The sequence below is a fragment of the Mesoplodon densirostris genome, chromosome 2, assembly GCF_025265405.1.
Source record: "Mesoplodon densirostris isolate mMesDen1 chromosome 2, mMesDen1 primary haplotype, whole genome shotgun sequence".
NCBI classification, from domain to species: Eukaryota; Metazoa; Chordata; class Mammalia; order Artiodactyla; family Ziphiidae; genus Mesoplodon; species Mesoplodon densirostris.
This window is the reverse complement of record NC_082662.1, coordinates 169,992,369-170,009,621: the sequence shown is the minus strand read 5'-3', so window position 1 is coordinate 170,009,621 and position 17,253 is coordinate 169,992,369. Positions and strand designations below refer to the sequence as shown.

General features: G+C 46.8%; 1 protein-coding gene across 2 annotated transcripts in view; it reads left to right on the top strand.

Annotated features, from left to right (window-relative positions):
- The first annotated feature begins 369 nt into the window (after positions 1–369).
- The window catches only part of STUM (stum, mechanosensory transduction mediator homolog), a 53,714-nt gene continuing 36,830 nt past the window's right edge, over positions 370–17,253 (top strand). For both annotated transcript variants that reach the window (XM_060088624.1, XM_060088623.1), the window contains exon 1: positions 370–577. In XM_060088624.1, the coding sequence (XP_059944607.1) occupies positions 370–577 (208 nt within the window). The remainder of the gene's footprint in view (positions 578–17,253) is intronic.

Below are 17,253 nucleotides of genomic sequence, written 5' to 3'. Positions count from 1 at the left end.
CGTTCCTCTTCTACTTTCTTCCCTCCTCCCTGATTTGTAAGTGGTATTTTGGGGGGTGGGGGCAGCGGAGGGGAGGGCGGGGAAGGGGCCCCGCGGGGAGGGGCGTCGGAGCGCTGTCACCAAGTGTCACACCGCCCTCCCCGCCCCTCCGCCGGGGGTGTGGGAGCGCAGCGGAGCGCGCGGCAGAGGGCCGGGCGCTTGGGGACTCGGGAGCGCGGGGTTCTGGGCGAGCCGCGCGGCACACCGAGCACGCTGGACGCCTGAGCTCGGCGCGGAGCCCGGAGCCCGGAGCCGGCCGCCCCCCGCCTCTTGTGCACTGGGCGGCAGTCCCGGCCGCGGCAGCCCGGCTCCCGGGGAGCGCGCCCCACCATGGAGCCTTCGCACAAAGACGCCGAGACGGCGGCAGCGGCGGCGGCGGTGGCTGCGGTGGCGGCGGCGGACCGGGGGACGTCCTCGTCCAGCGGGGTGGTGGTGCAGGTCCGCGAGAAGAAGGGCCCCCTGCGCGCCGCCATCCCCTACATGCCCTTCCCCGTGGCCGTCATCTGTCTCTTCCTCAACACTTTCGTGCCTGGACTGGGTAAGACGCGGCGGCCGCGACCCCTGCGCCCCGGGCACCGGCACGGGAGGGCGGCAGGGGAGGCGCCGGGGAGGGACCCTCGGGCGGCGCCCACGGGCGGCATGTGCTGCGCCGGCGCTCCCAGCGCCCTCTGGCAGGTGGCAGAAGCGCCTGGAGTGGGCGCCCGGAGGGAGGCGCGGCGAAGGGCTCCTGACGCACCTTTCACCTTCTCCGACCTGGGAGCCAGGTGATCCGGGCCCAAAGAGCCAGAAACTTTGCCGGGAATGTTGGATCCCGCGGGCGGCGGCCCGGGCGGCTCTCTCGGCCCCGGCTAGGTTCCCCTCCAGGCGCCCGCAAATCCTGTCTTTTCCCTCCGCCGCGCGCGCCCCCCTACGAGCTCCTCTCTCGGAGGGGCGCGGGCCCCCAGCCGGAAGACCGTTGGGGCCGCGGGTGGGGTGTGACCAAGGTCCCGGGCATTCGAGAAGTCGGCCGAGCTGGGGAAAAGCGGGGCGAGCCCGGATAGAAGGCCCCCCGCAGCCCCGCCTGCGTTCGCGCGGTGCTGGGCGTGTGTGGGCGACAGCTCTTTAGCCAGAGTCTCCCCCACCTCCTTCCCGAGTGCCCGCGATTCCGCCGGCAGCCCCGCAGGACGCCGAGGGGAAGGCGGATGCTTTTGTTAGTTTAGATGCCTGTGGGTTTGAACCGCACTTGGCCAGAGGTGACCCCATAACTCCATCCCATCACTTCCGTTCCTGAGAAAGTGGAGAGAGCGCGGTTGTCATTCGGTGTCGGACTTTGGCTGCCTGCAGGGTCCTTGATGGCACCAGTGTCCCAAATTTTAAAACCGAGGCCCATCACAGAGATGGGAGTGCCGAAGAGGGCATAAAGGGAGGAAATGCTAGGTTTTCTTGACCCTCCCTCTCCTAACCACACCCCCAAATCTGTCTGCACGCCCTCCCCCCACTCACAGCTTGCCAGCTTGGCACCGGCTGTTCTTCCGTGCTAAGAGCACCCCACCCCCCAATTCCGTGCGGGACTGGAGAGGCAGGCACCTCTGTGCCCAGGAGAAAGCTTGCCGCTGTAAGGCTCCAAGTTCCCAAGAACAGAGGTCAGCTAGAAGTGGTTTTCTATTTTGCTTTGGCCTTTCTCACGGCCCCGCTCTCAGCCAGCTCTGCAGGGTCCTCTGCAGCGCTGATAGCGAAGATCACACCCACCCACGCAGGTCGCGTTCACTTTCCCCTTCGTGCTCACCTTTCTGCCCCCTGGGGGGAGGTGGGGGGCTGTGGCCAGAGCAGCGTATCTGTCTGAGCAGGAAGTTAGGTGGTACTTAGTTGGGCGTCTGCCTTGTTGGTGCCTTCAGCAGCCTGGTTGGTGTCATCAGGGCGGCTCTCTTAGTACATTTAGACACGGTGGGGACTCAACCGACGTTAATTTAAGTTGTCAGAAATACCCACCTGCTGGAGTAAAAACACCCTGCCTGTCCATCTCTCCGGGGATGTGAAGATCATGAGCAGGGATGTGTCTCGATTCCACTTTTCTTAAAGTGGTGAAGTAAATGCCATCTTATGGTCTTTGAGGAAAGAAGCACATTGGGGCCTGGTGGGAGGAGCTACGTCGAGTCTCTGCTGGCTGAGGCCACAGCCTCTGTGCACCTGCGCCCGCCCTCCTGGGTCTGCCTCACTAGGTCCCTTTCCCACCCTTAGCCCTGCTGCCGCGCCCCCTGCCCTGGGCAACCAGCTCTTCCCTCTTCACACTTCCCTTTGTTAGATCAGAATCCTATGGGATTTTTGTAAGAAACCTTTCTAAGAACCCAGAAGAAAATAAAGAGGAAAAAAAAGCAAACTACAAAAGTAATAAAACAGGCTGAGATGAGCCATGGGTATACAGACTTAGGAATTTTCAATGACGAAATCCAGGCATTTTATCGTTTCGTTTTGACTGTCATTGTACAATGGACTGAGTGTACAGGCCCCTGCCCCTCTCCACCCTGAAGGGGTTCCAGATCCTTGTTGGTGTTTCATATCTGTGAGTCAGGGATGCCTGTCTCTCCAGGTTGCTGGGAGGATGAAATGAGATTACGTAAAGCTCAGGGTCTGGCCATTAGAGAGTGTTCCAGAGACCGTGGGTCCCTGTTGCTCTTTGTCCTTCTACAGAGCTGAGCGCTGCTCCCATCTCTGGTATGTGGGGCCGCCCCCGGGACCTTTCTTCTGAGTACTTATTGATCTATCTGTTCCCCTCGACCTGCAGTAGAGTCCTGGATGGCAAAGCAGCCCAGGCAAAACTTGCAGGCTTTTTTTTTTTTTTTTTTTTGCACTGCCCCCTCCCCAGTGGTTTGAATGGTTCCAGCTCTCAGAAATTTTCCCCTCAACCTAGATCCACCTCTCCAGGTCCTCCTGGCTTATCTGATGCTCCTGCAAAAACTGAGTATTCATGTCTGGCTCTGCCCTTTGAGGAAGCGAAGCTTCTTTTAATGCATTCAGTCATTCATTCGACAAACACAGAGCACCCACCACATGGCCGGCACTGGGGATGTGATGATGAATAAATCAGTCAAGATGTCGTAGATAGTTGAGGGAAATTGATGCAAACTTTGTTTAAGTTTGAAAGTGCTATGATGGCAGCAGGAAGAGTATTTGAGCAGTAATTGATTCTTCCAGGGTTGGTGTGGGTGTTCAGAGAAAGCCTCCCAGAAGGAGTAGTATTGGGTTAGACTTTGCTGAGTGTATCCATCACGAGGCCCCAAGCCTCCTCTTGCCATCCTCACTTCACTCCCACTCTCTGGAAACTGGTCACAGCATTGGCCCAAAGAGCTCTTCTTTTTTCTGGAAGCTTCCTTACCTGCAAGTCCTCTCCTCATTTGCAAATTGGATGAGAGTGCCCGTGTTGGGCTGAATGAAGGCATGGTTTTTCTCTGGTAGAGTGTCTCAGGTCCATCCAGTCTGCAGGACCTGCCATGGAGAAGCCCAGTCCTTACAGTTCCCTGGTGCCTTCTCCACCCAAGCAACAGTGCTGTGGGGATAACATACATAAGAGGGATGTTTCCTTTCCTGGGGAGTGGATGGGAAGGAGAAGTCATTTATGATCGCTCTGACACCTCATTGGAACAATGCAAAATAAATTTGAAAAATGGATGATGGTAATTTCCTATTCATGAAGACCATGGACCTTCATAGTCCAACTGGTAGGGCATTTATAAGTACACACAATTACTCATACATGTAATGGAAGTTCACTGTTATGCCCCCAAATGGCCAGAGGGTTTTATCTATTGGTTAGGATCCAAATTATACTTTCATATTTGAAAACTGTTATTTATCTTGATTGACTTGGTGAAATGAAAATGTTGATAACTCAGATAGTGGCAGGGAAAGTTGGACAGAGGAGAACTTCCAGTGACTGTTAACCATTCCATCAGATTAATGTTGGATATTAATCTACTGTTGAATATTCATAAATATTTAATCTGTCCCTAATATATTGCCTACTCTTTGACACTCAGCTAAGGTCTTGCTTCCCTGGTCAGAGCAGCACAGCCTGGCTCAGCTTCTCTCTCTCTTTCCTTTAAGCCCGAGCCTCTAGTTGATGACGAACCATGCCCTACCCTGTGGCATCTTTTGTATTGTTGCCTTTTTATTATTGTTTCAAGAGTATATTATTTGTCTATCTAGATAGATTGTAAGTTCCTTGAGAGCAGGAACCATTTAAAGTTTCTCCTTGATATATTATCAACATGCTATTTATGGAATGCACACTGACCAGAATTTTACTCCTTGAATAGGCATTAGAGATCATCTCGCCCAATGCCTTTATTTTATATAGAAGTGAGGCAGGCTGGAGGATGAAAGGACCAAGGAAGTTTACATCCTACTCAACCTTTTTTTTTTTTTTTTTTTTTTTGCGGTACCCAGGCCTCTCACTGCTGTGGCCTCTCCCGTTGCGGAGCACAGGCTCCGGACGCGCAGGCTCAGCGGCCATGGCTCACGGGCCCAGCCGCTCCACGGCATGTGGGATCCTCCCGGACCGGGGCACGAACCCGTGTCCCCTGCGTCGGCAGGCGGACTCTCAACCACTGCGCCACCAGGGAAGCCCCTGTTCATAGATTTTATGATGATGGTCATTCTGACTGGTGTGAGGTGATTCCTCATTGTGGTGTTGATTTGCATCTCTCTAATAATTAGTGATGCTGAGCATCTTTTCATGCATTTGTTGGCCATCTGTATGTCTTCTTTGGAGAAATGTCTATTTAGGTCTTTTGCCCATTTTGGACTGGGCTGTTTGTTTTTGTGATATTGAGCTGCATGAGCTGCTTGTATATTTTGGAGATTAATCATTTGTCAGCTGCTTCACTTGCAAATATTTTCTCCCATTCTGAGTGTTGTCTTTTCATCTTGTTTATGGTTTCCCTTGCTGTGCAAAAGCTTTTAAGTTTCATTAGGTCCCATTTGTTTATTTTTGTTTTTATTTCCCTTACTCTAGGAGGTGGGTCAAAAAGGATCTTACTGTGACTTATGTCATAGAATGTTCTGCCTATGGTTTCCTCTAAGAGTTTTATAGTGTCTAGCCTTACACTTAGGTCTTTAATCCATTTTGAGTTTATTTTTGTGTATGGTGTTAGGGTGTGTTCTAATTTCATTCTTTTACATGTAGCTGTCCATTTTTCCCAGCACCACTTATTGAAGAGGCTGTCTTTTCTCCATTATATATTCTTGCCTCCTTTATCAAAGATAAGGTGACCATATGTGCGTGGGTTTATGTCTAGGCTTTCTATCTTGTTCCATTGATCTATATTTCTGTTTTTGTGCCAATACCATACTGTCTTGATTACTGTAGTTTTGTAGTATAGCCTGAAGTCAGGGAGCCTGATTCCTCCAGCTTTTTCTTTCTCAAGATTGCTTTGGCTATTCGGGGTCTTTTGTGCTTTCATACAAATTGTAAAATTTCTTTTTTTTTAAAATTAATTAATTTTTATTTTTATTTATTTTTGGCTGTTTTGGGTCTTCATCGCCGTGTGCGGGCTTTCTCTAGTTGCAGCGAGTGGGGACTACTCTTCGTTGTGGTGCGTGGGCTTCTCATCTTGGTGGCTTCTCTTGTTGTGGAGCATGGGCTCTAGGCACGCGGGCTTCAGTAGTTGTAGCATGTGGGCTCAGTAGTTGTGGCTCACAGGCTCTAGAGCACAGGCTCAGTAGTTGTGGTGCACGGGCCTAGTTGCTCCACGGCATGTGGGATCTTCCCGGACCAGAGCTCGAACCTGTGTCCCCTGTATTGGCAGGCGGATTCTTAATCACTGTGCCACCAGGGAAGCCCACAAATTGTAAAATTTCTTGTTCTAGTTCTGTGAAAAATGGCTTTGGTAATTTGATGGGGATTGCCTTGAACCTGTAGATTGCTTTGGGTAGTATAGTCATTTTCACAATATTGATTCTTCAAGTCCAGGAGCATGGTCTATCTCTCCCTCTGTTTATGTTAGCTTTGAGTTCTTTCATCAGTGTTTTATAGTTTTCTGTGTACAGGTCTTTTGCCTCCTTGGGTAGATTTATTCCTAGGTATTTTATTCTTTTTGTTGTGATGGTAAATGGGATTGTTTCCTTAATTTCTCTTTCTGATCTTTCATTGTTAGTGTATAGGAATGCAAGAGATTTCTGTTCATTAATTTTGTATCCTGCAATGTTACCAAATTCATTGATTAGTTCTAGTAGTTTTCTGGTGGCATCTTTAGGATTTTCTGTGTATAGTATCATGTCATTGGCAAACAGTGACAGTTTTACTTCTTCTTTTCCAATTTGTATTCCTTTTATTTCTTTTTCTTCTCTGATTGCTGTGGCTAGGACTTCCAATACTATGTTGAATAACAGTGGTGAGAGTGGACATCCTTGTCTTGTTCCTGATCTTAGAGGAAATGCTTTCAATTTTTCACCATTGAGAATGATGTTTGGTGTGGGTTTGTCGTATATGGCTTTTATTATGTTGAGGTAGGTTCCCTCTATGCCCACTTTCTGGAGAGTTTTTATCATAAATGGGTGTTGAATTTTGTCAAAAGCTTTTTCTGCATCTGTTGAGATGACATATGGTTTTTATTCTTTAATTTGTTAATATGGTGTATCACATTGATTGTTTTGCATATATTGAAGAATCCTTGCATTCCTGGGATAAATCCCACTTGGTCATGGTGTGTCATCCTTTTAATGTGTTGTTGGATTCTGTTTGCTAGTATTCTGTTGAGGATTTTTGCATCTGTGTTTATCAGTGATATTGGTCTATCATTTTCTTTTTTTTTTTTTTTTTTTTTTTTTTTCCTTTTGCGGTATGCGGGCCTCTCACTGTTGTGGCCTCCCCCGTCGCGGAGCACAGGCTCCGGACGCGCAGGCTCCGGACGCGCAGGCTCAGCGGCCATGGCTCACGGGCCCAGCCGCTCCGCGGCATATGGGATCCTCCCAGACCGGGGCACGAACCCGTATCCCCTGCATCGGCAGGCGGACTCTCAACCACTTGCGCCACCAGGGAGGCCCTCATTTTCTTTTTTTGTGATATCTTTGTCTGGTGTTGGTATCAGGGTGATGGTAGCCTCATAGAACGACTTTGGGAGTGTTCCTCCCTCCACAATTTTTTGGAAGAGTTTGAGAAGGGTAAGTGTCACTCTCCTCTAAAAGTTTGATAGGATTCACCTGTGAAGCCATCTGGTCCTGGACTTTTGTTTGTTGGAAGATTTTTAATTACAGTTTCAATTTCATTACCTGTGATTGGTCTGTTTATATTTTCTAATTATTCCTGGTTCAATTTTGGAAAGCTTTACTTTTCCTAGAATTTGTCCATTTCTTTCAGGTTGTCCATTTTATTGGTGTATAGTTGCTTGTAGTAGTCTCTTATGATCTTTTGTATTTCTGTGGTGTCAGTTGTAATCTCTCCTTTTTCATTTCTAATTTTATTGATTTGCGTCCTCTCCCTCTTTTTTTTTTTTTTTTTTGATGATTCTGGCTAAAGGTTTATCAATTCTGTTTATCTTCTCAAAGAACCAGCTTTTAGTTTTACTGATCTTTGCTGTTTTCTTTGTTTCTATTTCATTTATTTCTACTCTGATCTTTATGTTTTCTTTCCTTCCACTAATTTTGGGTTTTCTTTGTTCTTCTTTTTCTAGTTGCTTTAGGTGTAAGGTTAGATTGTTTATTTGAGATTTTTCTTGTTTCTTGAGGTGAGCTTGAATTGCTATGAACTTCCCTCTTAGAACTGCTTTTGCTGCGTCCCATAGGTTTTGGATCATCGTGTTTTTGTTATCATTTGTTTCTAGGTATTTTTTGATTTCCTCTTTGATTTCTTCAGTGATCTCTTGGTTATTTAGCAGTGCACTGTTTAGCCTCCATGTATTTGTGTTTTTTCCTGTTTTTTTCCTGCAATTGATTTCTAATCACATAGCGTTGTGGTCGGAAAAGATGCCTGATACAATTTCAATTTTCTTAAATTTTCCAAGGTTTGATTTGTGACCCAAAATGTGATCTATTCTGGAGAACTTTCTGTGTGCACTTGAGAAGAAAGTGTATTCTTCCACTTTCGGGTGGAATGTCCTAAAAATATCAATTAAGTCTATCTGGTCTATTGTGTCATTTAAAGCTTGTGTTTCCTTATTTATTTTCTGTCTAGATGACCTGTCTATTGGTGTAAGTGAGGTGTTAAAGTCCCCCACTATTATTGTCTTACTGTCAATTTCTCCTTTTACGGCTGTTAGCATTTGCCTTATGTATTGAGGTGGTCCTATGTTAGGTGCATAAACATTTGTAATTGTTATGTTTTCTTCTTGGATAGATCCCTTGGTCATTATGTAGTGTTCTTCCTTATCTCTTGTAACAGTCTTTATTCTAAAGTCTATTTTATCTGATATGAGTATTGCTACTCCAGCTTTCTTGTGATTTTGATTTGCATGGATATCTTTTTCCATCCCCTCACTTTCAGTCTGTATGCGTCCCTAGGTCTGAATTGCGTCTCTTGTAGACAGCATATATAAGGGTCTTGTTTTTGTATCCATTCAGCCAGTCTATGTCTTTTGGTTGGAGCATTTAATCCATTGACATTCAAGGTGATTATCAATATGTATGTTCTTATTACCATTTTCTTAATTGATTTGGGTTTGTTTTTGTGGGTCCTTTTCCTCTCTGGTGTTTCTTGCTTAGAGAAGTTCCTTTAGCATTTGCTGTAAAGCTGGTTTGGTGGTGCTGAATTCTCATAGCTTTTGCTTTTCTGTAAAGATTTGATTTCTCCATTGAATCTAAATGAGATCCTTGCTGGGTAATCTTGGTTGTAGGTTTTTGCCTTTTATCACTTTAAGTATGTCCTGCCACTCCCTTCTGGCTTGCAGAGTTTCTGCTGAAAGATCAGCTGTTAACCTTATGGGGATTCCCTTGTGTGTTGTTTGTTACTTTTCCCTTGCTGCTTTTAATATTTCTTCTTTGTATTTAATTTTTGATAGTTTGATTAATATGTGTATCAGCATGTTTCTCTTTGGGTTTATCCTGTATGGGACTCTTTGAGCTTCCTGTATTTGATTGACTATTTCCTTTCCCATGTTAGGGAAGTTTTTGACTATAATCTCTTCAAATATTTTCTCAGTCCCTTTCTTTTTCTCTTCTTCTTCTGGGACCACTGTAATTTGAATGTTGGTGTGTTTAATGTTGTCCCAGAGGGCTCTGAGACTGTCCTCAATTCTTTTCAATTTTTTTTCTTTATTCTGCTCACTGGCAGTTATTTCCACCATTTTACCTTCCAGCTCACTTATCCGTTCTTCTGCCTCGGTTTCTGCTATTGATTCCTTCCAGAGTATTTTTAATTTCAGTTATTGTGTTGTTCCTCACTCTTTGTTTGCTCTTTAGTTCTTCTAGATCGGTGTTGAATGTTTCTTGTATTTTCTCTATTCTGTTTCTGAGATTTTGGATCATCTTTACTATCATTACTCTGAATTCTTTTTTTTTTTTTTTTTCTTTTTGCGGTATGCGGGCCTCTCACTGTTGTGGCCCCTCCCGTTGCGGAGCACAGGCTCCGGATGCGCAGGCCCAGCGGCCATGGCTCACGGGCCCAGCCGCTCCGCGGCATATGGGATCCTCCCAGACCGGGGCACGAACCCGTATCCCCTGCATCGGCAGGCAGACTCTCAACCACTGCGCCACCAGGGAGGCCCACTCTGAATTCTTTTTCAGGTAGTTTTCCTATTTCATCTTCATTTATTTGGTCTTGTAGGTTTTAACCTTGCTTCTTCATCTGTAACATTTTTTTGTCGTTTCTATGTTTTTTGTTTTTGTTTTTTTGATGGGTGCGGCTGTATTCCTGTTTTACTGGTTGTTTAGCCTGAGACTTCCAGCACTGAAGTTTGCAGGCAGTTGGATAGAGCTGGGTCTTGGTGCTGAGATGAGGACCTCCAGGAGGCCTCACTCTGATTAATATTCCCTGGAGTCCGAGGTTCTCTGTTAGTCCAGTGGTTTGGACTTGGAGCTCCCACCACAGGAGTTCAGGCCTGACCTCCGGCCTGGGAACCAAATCCCGCAAGCTGTGTGGCATGGCAAAAAAAAAAAAAAAAAAAAAAAAGGAGCAATACAATAACAAAGAATAAAAAACAAAATAAAATTAGAAAGATAAAAAAATATATTAGGAAAAATAAAAATATAATTGAAACAACTGCAACAAGGTAAAATAAAACCACAACAGAAAAAAAAAAAAGCCTTGGCTGTGGAGGCGGAGTTTAGGCAGGGGTGGAACTTAGGCAGGGGCGGGGTTAAGGGTGGGGCGGGACCTAGGCAGAGGTGGGGGGTGACGTTTGAGTGTGGGGCGGGGCATCTGCTTAGGACCTGCCTGGAAGGGGAGAGGCAGCACTGGAAAGGAGGGTCTCTGGAGTGTGGAGTTCTGGAGTTTGGAGGTAAGGCCCTGGGTGAGGGTGTGTGGGTGGGGTTTAGGCCCAGCACAATGGAGGGTGTCTCCAAGTGTAGAGGTGGGGCCCTGGGTGGGGGTGTAGCGGTGGGGCTTGGCCCCTGCACGGGAGGAGGGAGGCTCCGAGTGCAGAGGATTGGCCTGGGACCCCAACAGGCTCCCTGGTGCCCAAGTGGACAGGGAAAGCACTGGCCGCTTTCCCTTCTGTTCCTCCATGCCCCCCCAATGGTCTGCCCCAGGGTCTCCTCTGTCCCTGCTTGACCTCTAATGGTGGGTGGGTCCCACTGGGTGTAGGAACTCCTCCCCTCCCCCAGCCACCCCTCGGGGTGCTGGTCCTGTAGGTCTGGCCTGTACTTTTGCTCCCCCTTCCCTCCCTCCCACTCCCTCAGGACCCACACAGCTGGAGGGGGTCCTAGGTGGGCAGAGGATCAGGCCCGGGATCTCAGCAGGTTCCTGGGGGTCCAAGTGGGCAGGGGAAACCTGGCCACGCTCCCTTTTGATCCTTCACCCTCCCAATGGTCCCACAATGTTCCCTTCGGATGTGGGATCCCTTCCCCTCCCCCAGCCATCCCTCGGGGCACCAGTTCTGTCTGGCCTCCACTACTCCTCCCCCTTCACTCCCCCCATGCCCCACGGCCTACCGGGTCACTGGGGGTTCCTCCCGTCCCCTTAGGTATCTATGGTCCCCCACAGGTGCCTGGTAGGTGCCCTAGTTGTGCGGAGACGCGAATTCCACGTTCTCCTAGTCCGCCATCTTGACTCCGCCCTCCTCAGTTGTTTTCAACTTTTAAAACCAACCACAGGCAAAACACTGAAGAGTACTTAGTAATAGCTATAAAGGAGTGTGAAAGATTTTTTTACCTTGGCAATATAAATTTTTTTAAAAAAACAGCTTGTAGAAGTTGGCAGGTAGATTGTGACAGATTAAATTATTGTTCCCACTTATCCACTGAAAGATGATGGCGCATCTTCACTTAAAGCCCTATGGCTTGCCACGATTCCTGTGGGAGGGGACTACTTCGTTTCCTGCCCATCGATATCAGGCTTGGCCATGTGACTTGCTTTGGCCAGTTGAGTGAGTGGAAGTGACATATGCCACGCCTGAGCAGACGTTTTCAGAGGTATTGTGAGGTTCTACCCTTGTTCTTTTCCCTCTCTCATGAGAATGGCAGGTCTCAGATGGGGGCTGCTCTTTAACCTGGCTCCCAGAATAAAGAGGATATCAGAAGCAGGGCATGACATGTCACATGAGTGAGTAATAAGCCTGAGTTACTGAGATTTTTCTGTTGTTGTGTTAGTGTTGTTATTGTCTCAGCACAACCTACCAAAGCTGACTAATGTGTGGAGGGTAGAGTAGAGATGTGAATACCCTCCTCGTGTGGAGTGGGTGATCAAGACATACTGTCTGTAGTTGCTAGACCAAGAAATAAAGACTACCAAGGAAATCAACAGATGCACTGAAATACAGTAGCGATGTTTTGGGACAATGGGATAATGTGGGAACAAGAGTAAAAGGGAGATGAGGAATGGTTAAGTAAGCTAACTCTTATGTATCATAGCAGAAAGTCAATAAATGATGTCTGAAGTTGATAAAACAGAAAAAGCAATATAAGCATACTCTGGAGATTAGGAAAACACCAGGAGAATTCCCACTCTTTAAGACATCAATTTTCCTTTGTCTAGTGACTCATTATTAGCACATATACATACTGAAATTGTCTCCCATCATTTTGAAATAGGATTTCTTGATCCCACACCCACCTCTGCCCATTGCCCGTCTCTCTGTTCCCCTTTGTGGCTCAGTTCCCTGAAAGAGTTGTCTAGATTTGTTGTCATCAATCCCTCTTCCCTCATTTTCTCTTGAACCCACGCTAAGCATGTTTTTACCTCCATCAGTCACCTAAATTGTACTTATCAGTATCACCAGTCTCCTCCAGATTTTCTGAATCCAGTGGTCAATTCTGCCTTCATCTTCCTGGACCTCTCCGTCACATTGGACACAATTGCTCACTCCCTCCTCCCAACACTGTCTTCACTCGGCTTCTGGAACACCACCCTCTCCTAGTTTTCTTTATACCTCGTGACTCTTTCTCTGTTTCCTTTGCTCATCTCATCAACTTCTAAACTTGGGAGTTCCCCAGGGCACTTGATCTTGATCTTCTCTTTGATCTTGATCTCTTTTCTGCCTATACTCACCCCCTGATGTTCATGCTGAGTCTCCTGGCTTTACATTGCATCCTTGTGATGATGACTCCCAGATCCAGATCTCCAGCTCAGACCTCTCCCCTGACCTCCGGAGTTTTATATCCAACTGACTTCTCAATATCTCCCCTTGGAAAACAAAAGGCATCATAGACTTCACTTATCCAAAACCAAACTTCTGATTTTCTTCCCCAAACTTACTTCTCCCTCGTCTTTCCCCATCTCACCAAATGGCATCCTTCCAGTAGCTCAGGCCAAAAGCTGGGATTCATCCTTGACTCCTCTTTTTCTCACACCCCACGCCCAGTCTGTCAGGAAACACTTGGCTCTGCTTTCATAATGTAATCAGTATCTGACCACTTCTCACCATCTTGCGTCTACTTCACTGGTCCAAGCCTCCATCTTCTCCAGAGTGCAGTGGCCTCTTAATGGGCTGCTTGCCCTTACTGACCTCCCGTATAGTCTGTCCTCAACGTGGCAATAAGAGGGATCCTTTTAAAACACAAGTGAATCAGATAATGTTACTTTTGGGCTGGAAACCCTCCAATGGCTCTCATGTCACTCAAGTAAAAGCTCAAGTCCTCATGATGACCCACGTGGCCCTAGGCCAGAACTGTTAAAAAGAAATATAACATGAGCCACAGGTGTAATCTTAAAATTTCTGGTACCTATATTATAAAAAAAAGTACAAAGGAACAGGTGAAATTAACTTTATTAGTATATTGTACTTAACCCAGTATATCGAAAATTTCATCATTCAATGCATTTTTTTTCTTTTTTTTTGCTGCGTTGGGTCTTCATGCGGGCTTTCTCTAGTTGCGGCGAGCAGAGGCTACTCTTGTTTGCGGTGCGTGGGCTTCTCGTTGCAGCGGCTTCTCTTGAGAGCCTAGAGCATAGGTTCTAGGTGCACGGGCTTCAGTAGGTGTGGTATGTGGGCTCAGTAGTTGTGGCTCGCGGGCTTAGTTGCTCTGTGGCATGTAGGATCTTCCCGGACCAGGGCTCGAACCCGTGTCCCTTGCATTGGCAGGTGGATTCTTAACCACTGCACCACCAGGAAAGCCCTCAATGCATTTCAATCTGAGAAATTTATTTTCTCACAGTTCTGGAGGCTGGAAGCCCAAGGTCAAGGTATTAGCAGGGTTGGTTTCTCCTGAGTTCTCTCTCCTTGGCTTGTAGACAACCACTTTCCCCCATGTGTCTTTACATGGTCTTCTGTCTGTGTGTCCAGATTTCCTCTTCTTATAAGGACACCAGTCATGTGGGGTTAGGGCCCATCCTCAAGTCCTCATTTTAAGTTATTTACCTCTTTAAAGACCTTATCTCCAAACACGGTCACATTCTGAAGCACTGGGAGTTAGGACTTCAACATAGGAGTTCTGAGGGGACACAGTTCAGCCCATAACACCTTCCAGACGATCTTACTTAAAATTGTGGCTCTCCTCCTCCTCCCCAGACTCCCTATCTTTCCCTAGTTCATTTTCCTTAAGAGCACTCTCACTATCAAACATACGGTATACTGCAGAGACCCTGTCCCCTTTGACCTTGCCTCTCAGCAGGAGCACAGTGCACATCTGGGGAGTGATGTGCTGTGTAGTAGGCCCTCAGTCAACTGTCCTCTGCTCAGCACGCCCCTGGGTCTACACTTGATTGCAGCACAAACTTCCTTAGTATCACCTGCTGACTGACCACGTCCACTCCCCACAGCAGCTCCATTTCTTGCAACATCTGGGAAGAAATGTGGATGCTATTTACATTATTGAACCTGACCTGGTCACCTCTCAAAGTATCGCTGCCCAGGCTGTGACCCAACTCACTACGGGATACGTCCCATGGGAGACTCACTGAGCGAGTGTCGCTTGGCACAGTGACATTTATACATTGGTTTTTAAGTGATGCTGCAATATATAGGTAGGCAGGTAGGGTAAATACAGTGGGGTGACCTGGAGGGCACTGGACTAAATCACATCTCCAGTTGCGCATCAGATTCGTGAAGCCACGAGGTGTCGTGGAAAGGGGGTGAACTAGAAGTTAGGAGGCCCCAGAGCTAGTTCTGACTTTTCAGATGCGTGCGGCCCTGAGCCCCTTCACCTCTCTGAGCCCATTTCCCCATCTGTGAAATGGAAATAATCCCCGGTCTGCCACCTCGCAGGGTCGTTTATGTTCTGTTTAACCGCGAAGCACTCCATGGTCAGAAAGGGGTTATCACTACCAGTTAACATTAACAAAATGTCCTTTGCTCCCAAGCTCATCCTGGGCTTTTCCTCACAGTAGCATGAGGGTGAGAGGGAGAGCTGTAAGCAGGGCAGCTTTTTCAGCATCTGGTCCCATGTGGCTCAGAGCCGAGACCTGGGACCTCCTACTGGGCACTGCTGGGACCTCCCAGACCCAACACGCTGGGGGCAAGGGGGCAACAGCGCACATTCTCTAGGGCTTGGTTTACCATTTACCAGAAGGTTCTGCCATTATAACCCCCAAACCCTGGGCCTCTGAGGGGGACGTGTCTCTGAGGCCAACTCTACCATTTGGTAAAAGGCTGTGGGAGCATCAAACTGGAGAATGAACATGTGCGTGTGTATTTGGACATGCAGGCACATGCACAAATGCTCCACAAGCTTTACCTGTAGTTATCTTACTGTAAAAGTTAGACAGGTCCTAGGTCCGTGTTTGAACTTCCCAGCTTACGAGTCCAGGGAAACCGTTTATTCATCCTGGAGGCCATGTAGGTGGTTTGTAGCCCTGAAGCCCTATCACCTGGGCAAGGGGCAGAGGTCGGCCTTGGGAGGATGTATTTTTACTGAAGTTTAGTAGATTTACAATATTACATAAGTTTCAGGTGTACAACATAGTGATTCAGTGTTTTTATAGATTTAAAGTTATTACAAAGTTTTGGCTATATTCCCTGTGCTGTATAATATAGCCTTGTTGCTTATTGATTCTATACATAGTAGTTTGTATCTCTAACAGACTTGCCCCTAACTTGCCCCTCCGCCTTTCCCTCTCTCCAGTGGTAACCACTAGTTTGTTCTCTCTGTGTTTCTGCTTTGTTATATTCATTCATTTGTTTTATTTTTTTAGATTCCACATATGTGATATCATATAGTATTTGTCTTTGTCTGACATATTTCACTAAGCATAATACCCTCCAGGTCCACCCACATTGTTGCAAATAGCAGAATTTCATTTTTTAAAATTTATTTTATTGAAGTATAGTTGATTTACAGTGTTGTGTTAATTTCTGCTGTACAGCGAAGTGATTCAGTTATACATAAATATATATTCTTTTCCATTATGGTTTATCACAGGATATTGAATGTAGCTCCCTGTGCTATACAGTAAGACTTTGTTGTTTATCCATCCTATATATAGTAGTTTGCCTCTGCTAATCCCAAACTCCCAATCCTTCCCTCTCCCCCCTTCCCCCTCCTTGGCAACCACAATGCTGTTCTCTATTTCTGTGAGCCTATTTTTGTTCTGTAGATAGGTTCATTGTATCATATTTTAGATTCATATAAGTGATATCATATGGTCTTTGTCTTTCTCTTTCTGACTTACTTCACTTAGTATGATCATCTCTAGGTCCATCCATGTTGCTGCAAATGGCATTATTTCATTCTTTCTTATGGCTGAGTAATATTCCATTGTGTATATATACCACATCATCCATTTGTCTATTGATGGATACTTATAAGCATTTATTTTATGAAAGGCCTTAAATTCATTGAAGAAGTCATTTTTCTTGAAAAGAATAAAATGACATGAGACCAGGGCTGTCCTAGAACCTGGACTGTGTAGGGGCCACGGCCAGGTCTTCTGTAGGCTTTGGTCTTCACCGACTGAGAAGTTTGACCCCAAAGCCAAGCATAATTTGGTGTTTGTGGACAAGAGCCTGTCACCTGTCCTAAAACCCCAACAAAGAAAAATGGTCCCCTTTTCCCAGGGCCAGACAGCTTTAGGGCCGTCCAACCCATTCACTTTACAGAGAAGAGGTCTCCTCCCGGACCGAAGGCTCTTACCCACAGTCTCATGTCACTTACCCCAGCCCAAGGTTTTTCTTCCCACTCCAGTGCCTGCCTTGTACTGGAGGGTTAATTACTATTTGTCGAATTAAATGAGTGTGTGGCTATTATAAAGACCTGATGAGGGCTGCAGGGGACAGTACATGACTTGTCAGTGATCACATCCGATCCCACCACCTGGACCTTCTTTTTCTCACTGCCCCAGCCTTTTCCCCTTCATAACAGCTTTATTGAGATATAGCTACATAAAATAAACGTCACTCTTTCAATGTGTACAACTCAGTGGTTTTTAGCCGATTCAGAGCCTTTTGCTCCTCCGCCTGCCCTGCTTTCCAATTTCACCATTTGGCCCGTCTCCTTTGAGAACCTCAGAAGCTTAATGTGACAAGAACACCTTCAGGCAGGTGGTTTTGAGGAAGAGTGATTGTCTGGGTACCTTTTTCTCAGAGTTCTGCTAGTCAGCAATCCGCATCTCAGAAGGCGAGGCCCAGATGGGCGAGCCGCGAGCCGCTGGGAGGCTTTCGGAAAAAACATTTTTTGTGAGGTTGTCATGTTTTATTTTCTGTTTTGTTTTCAAAA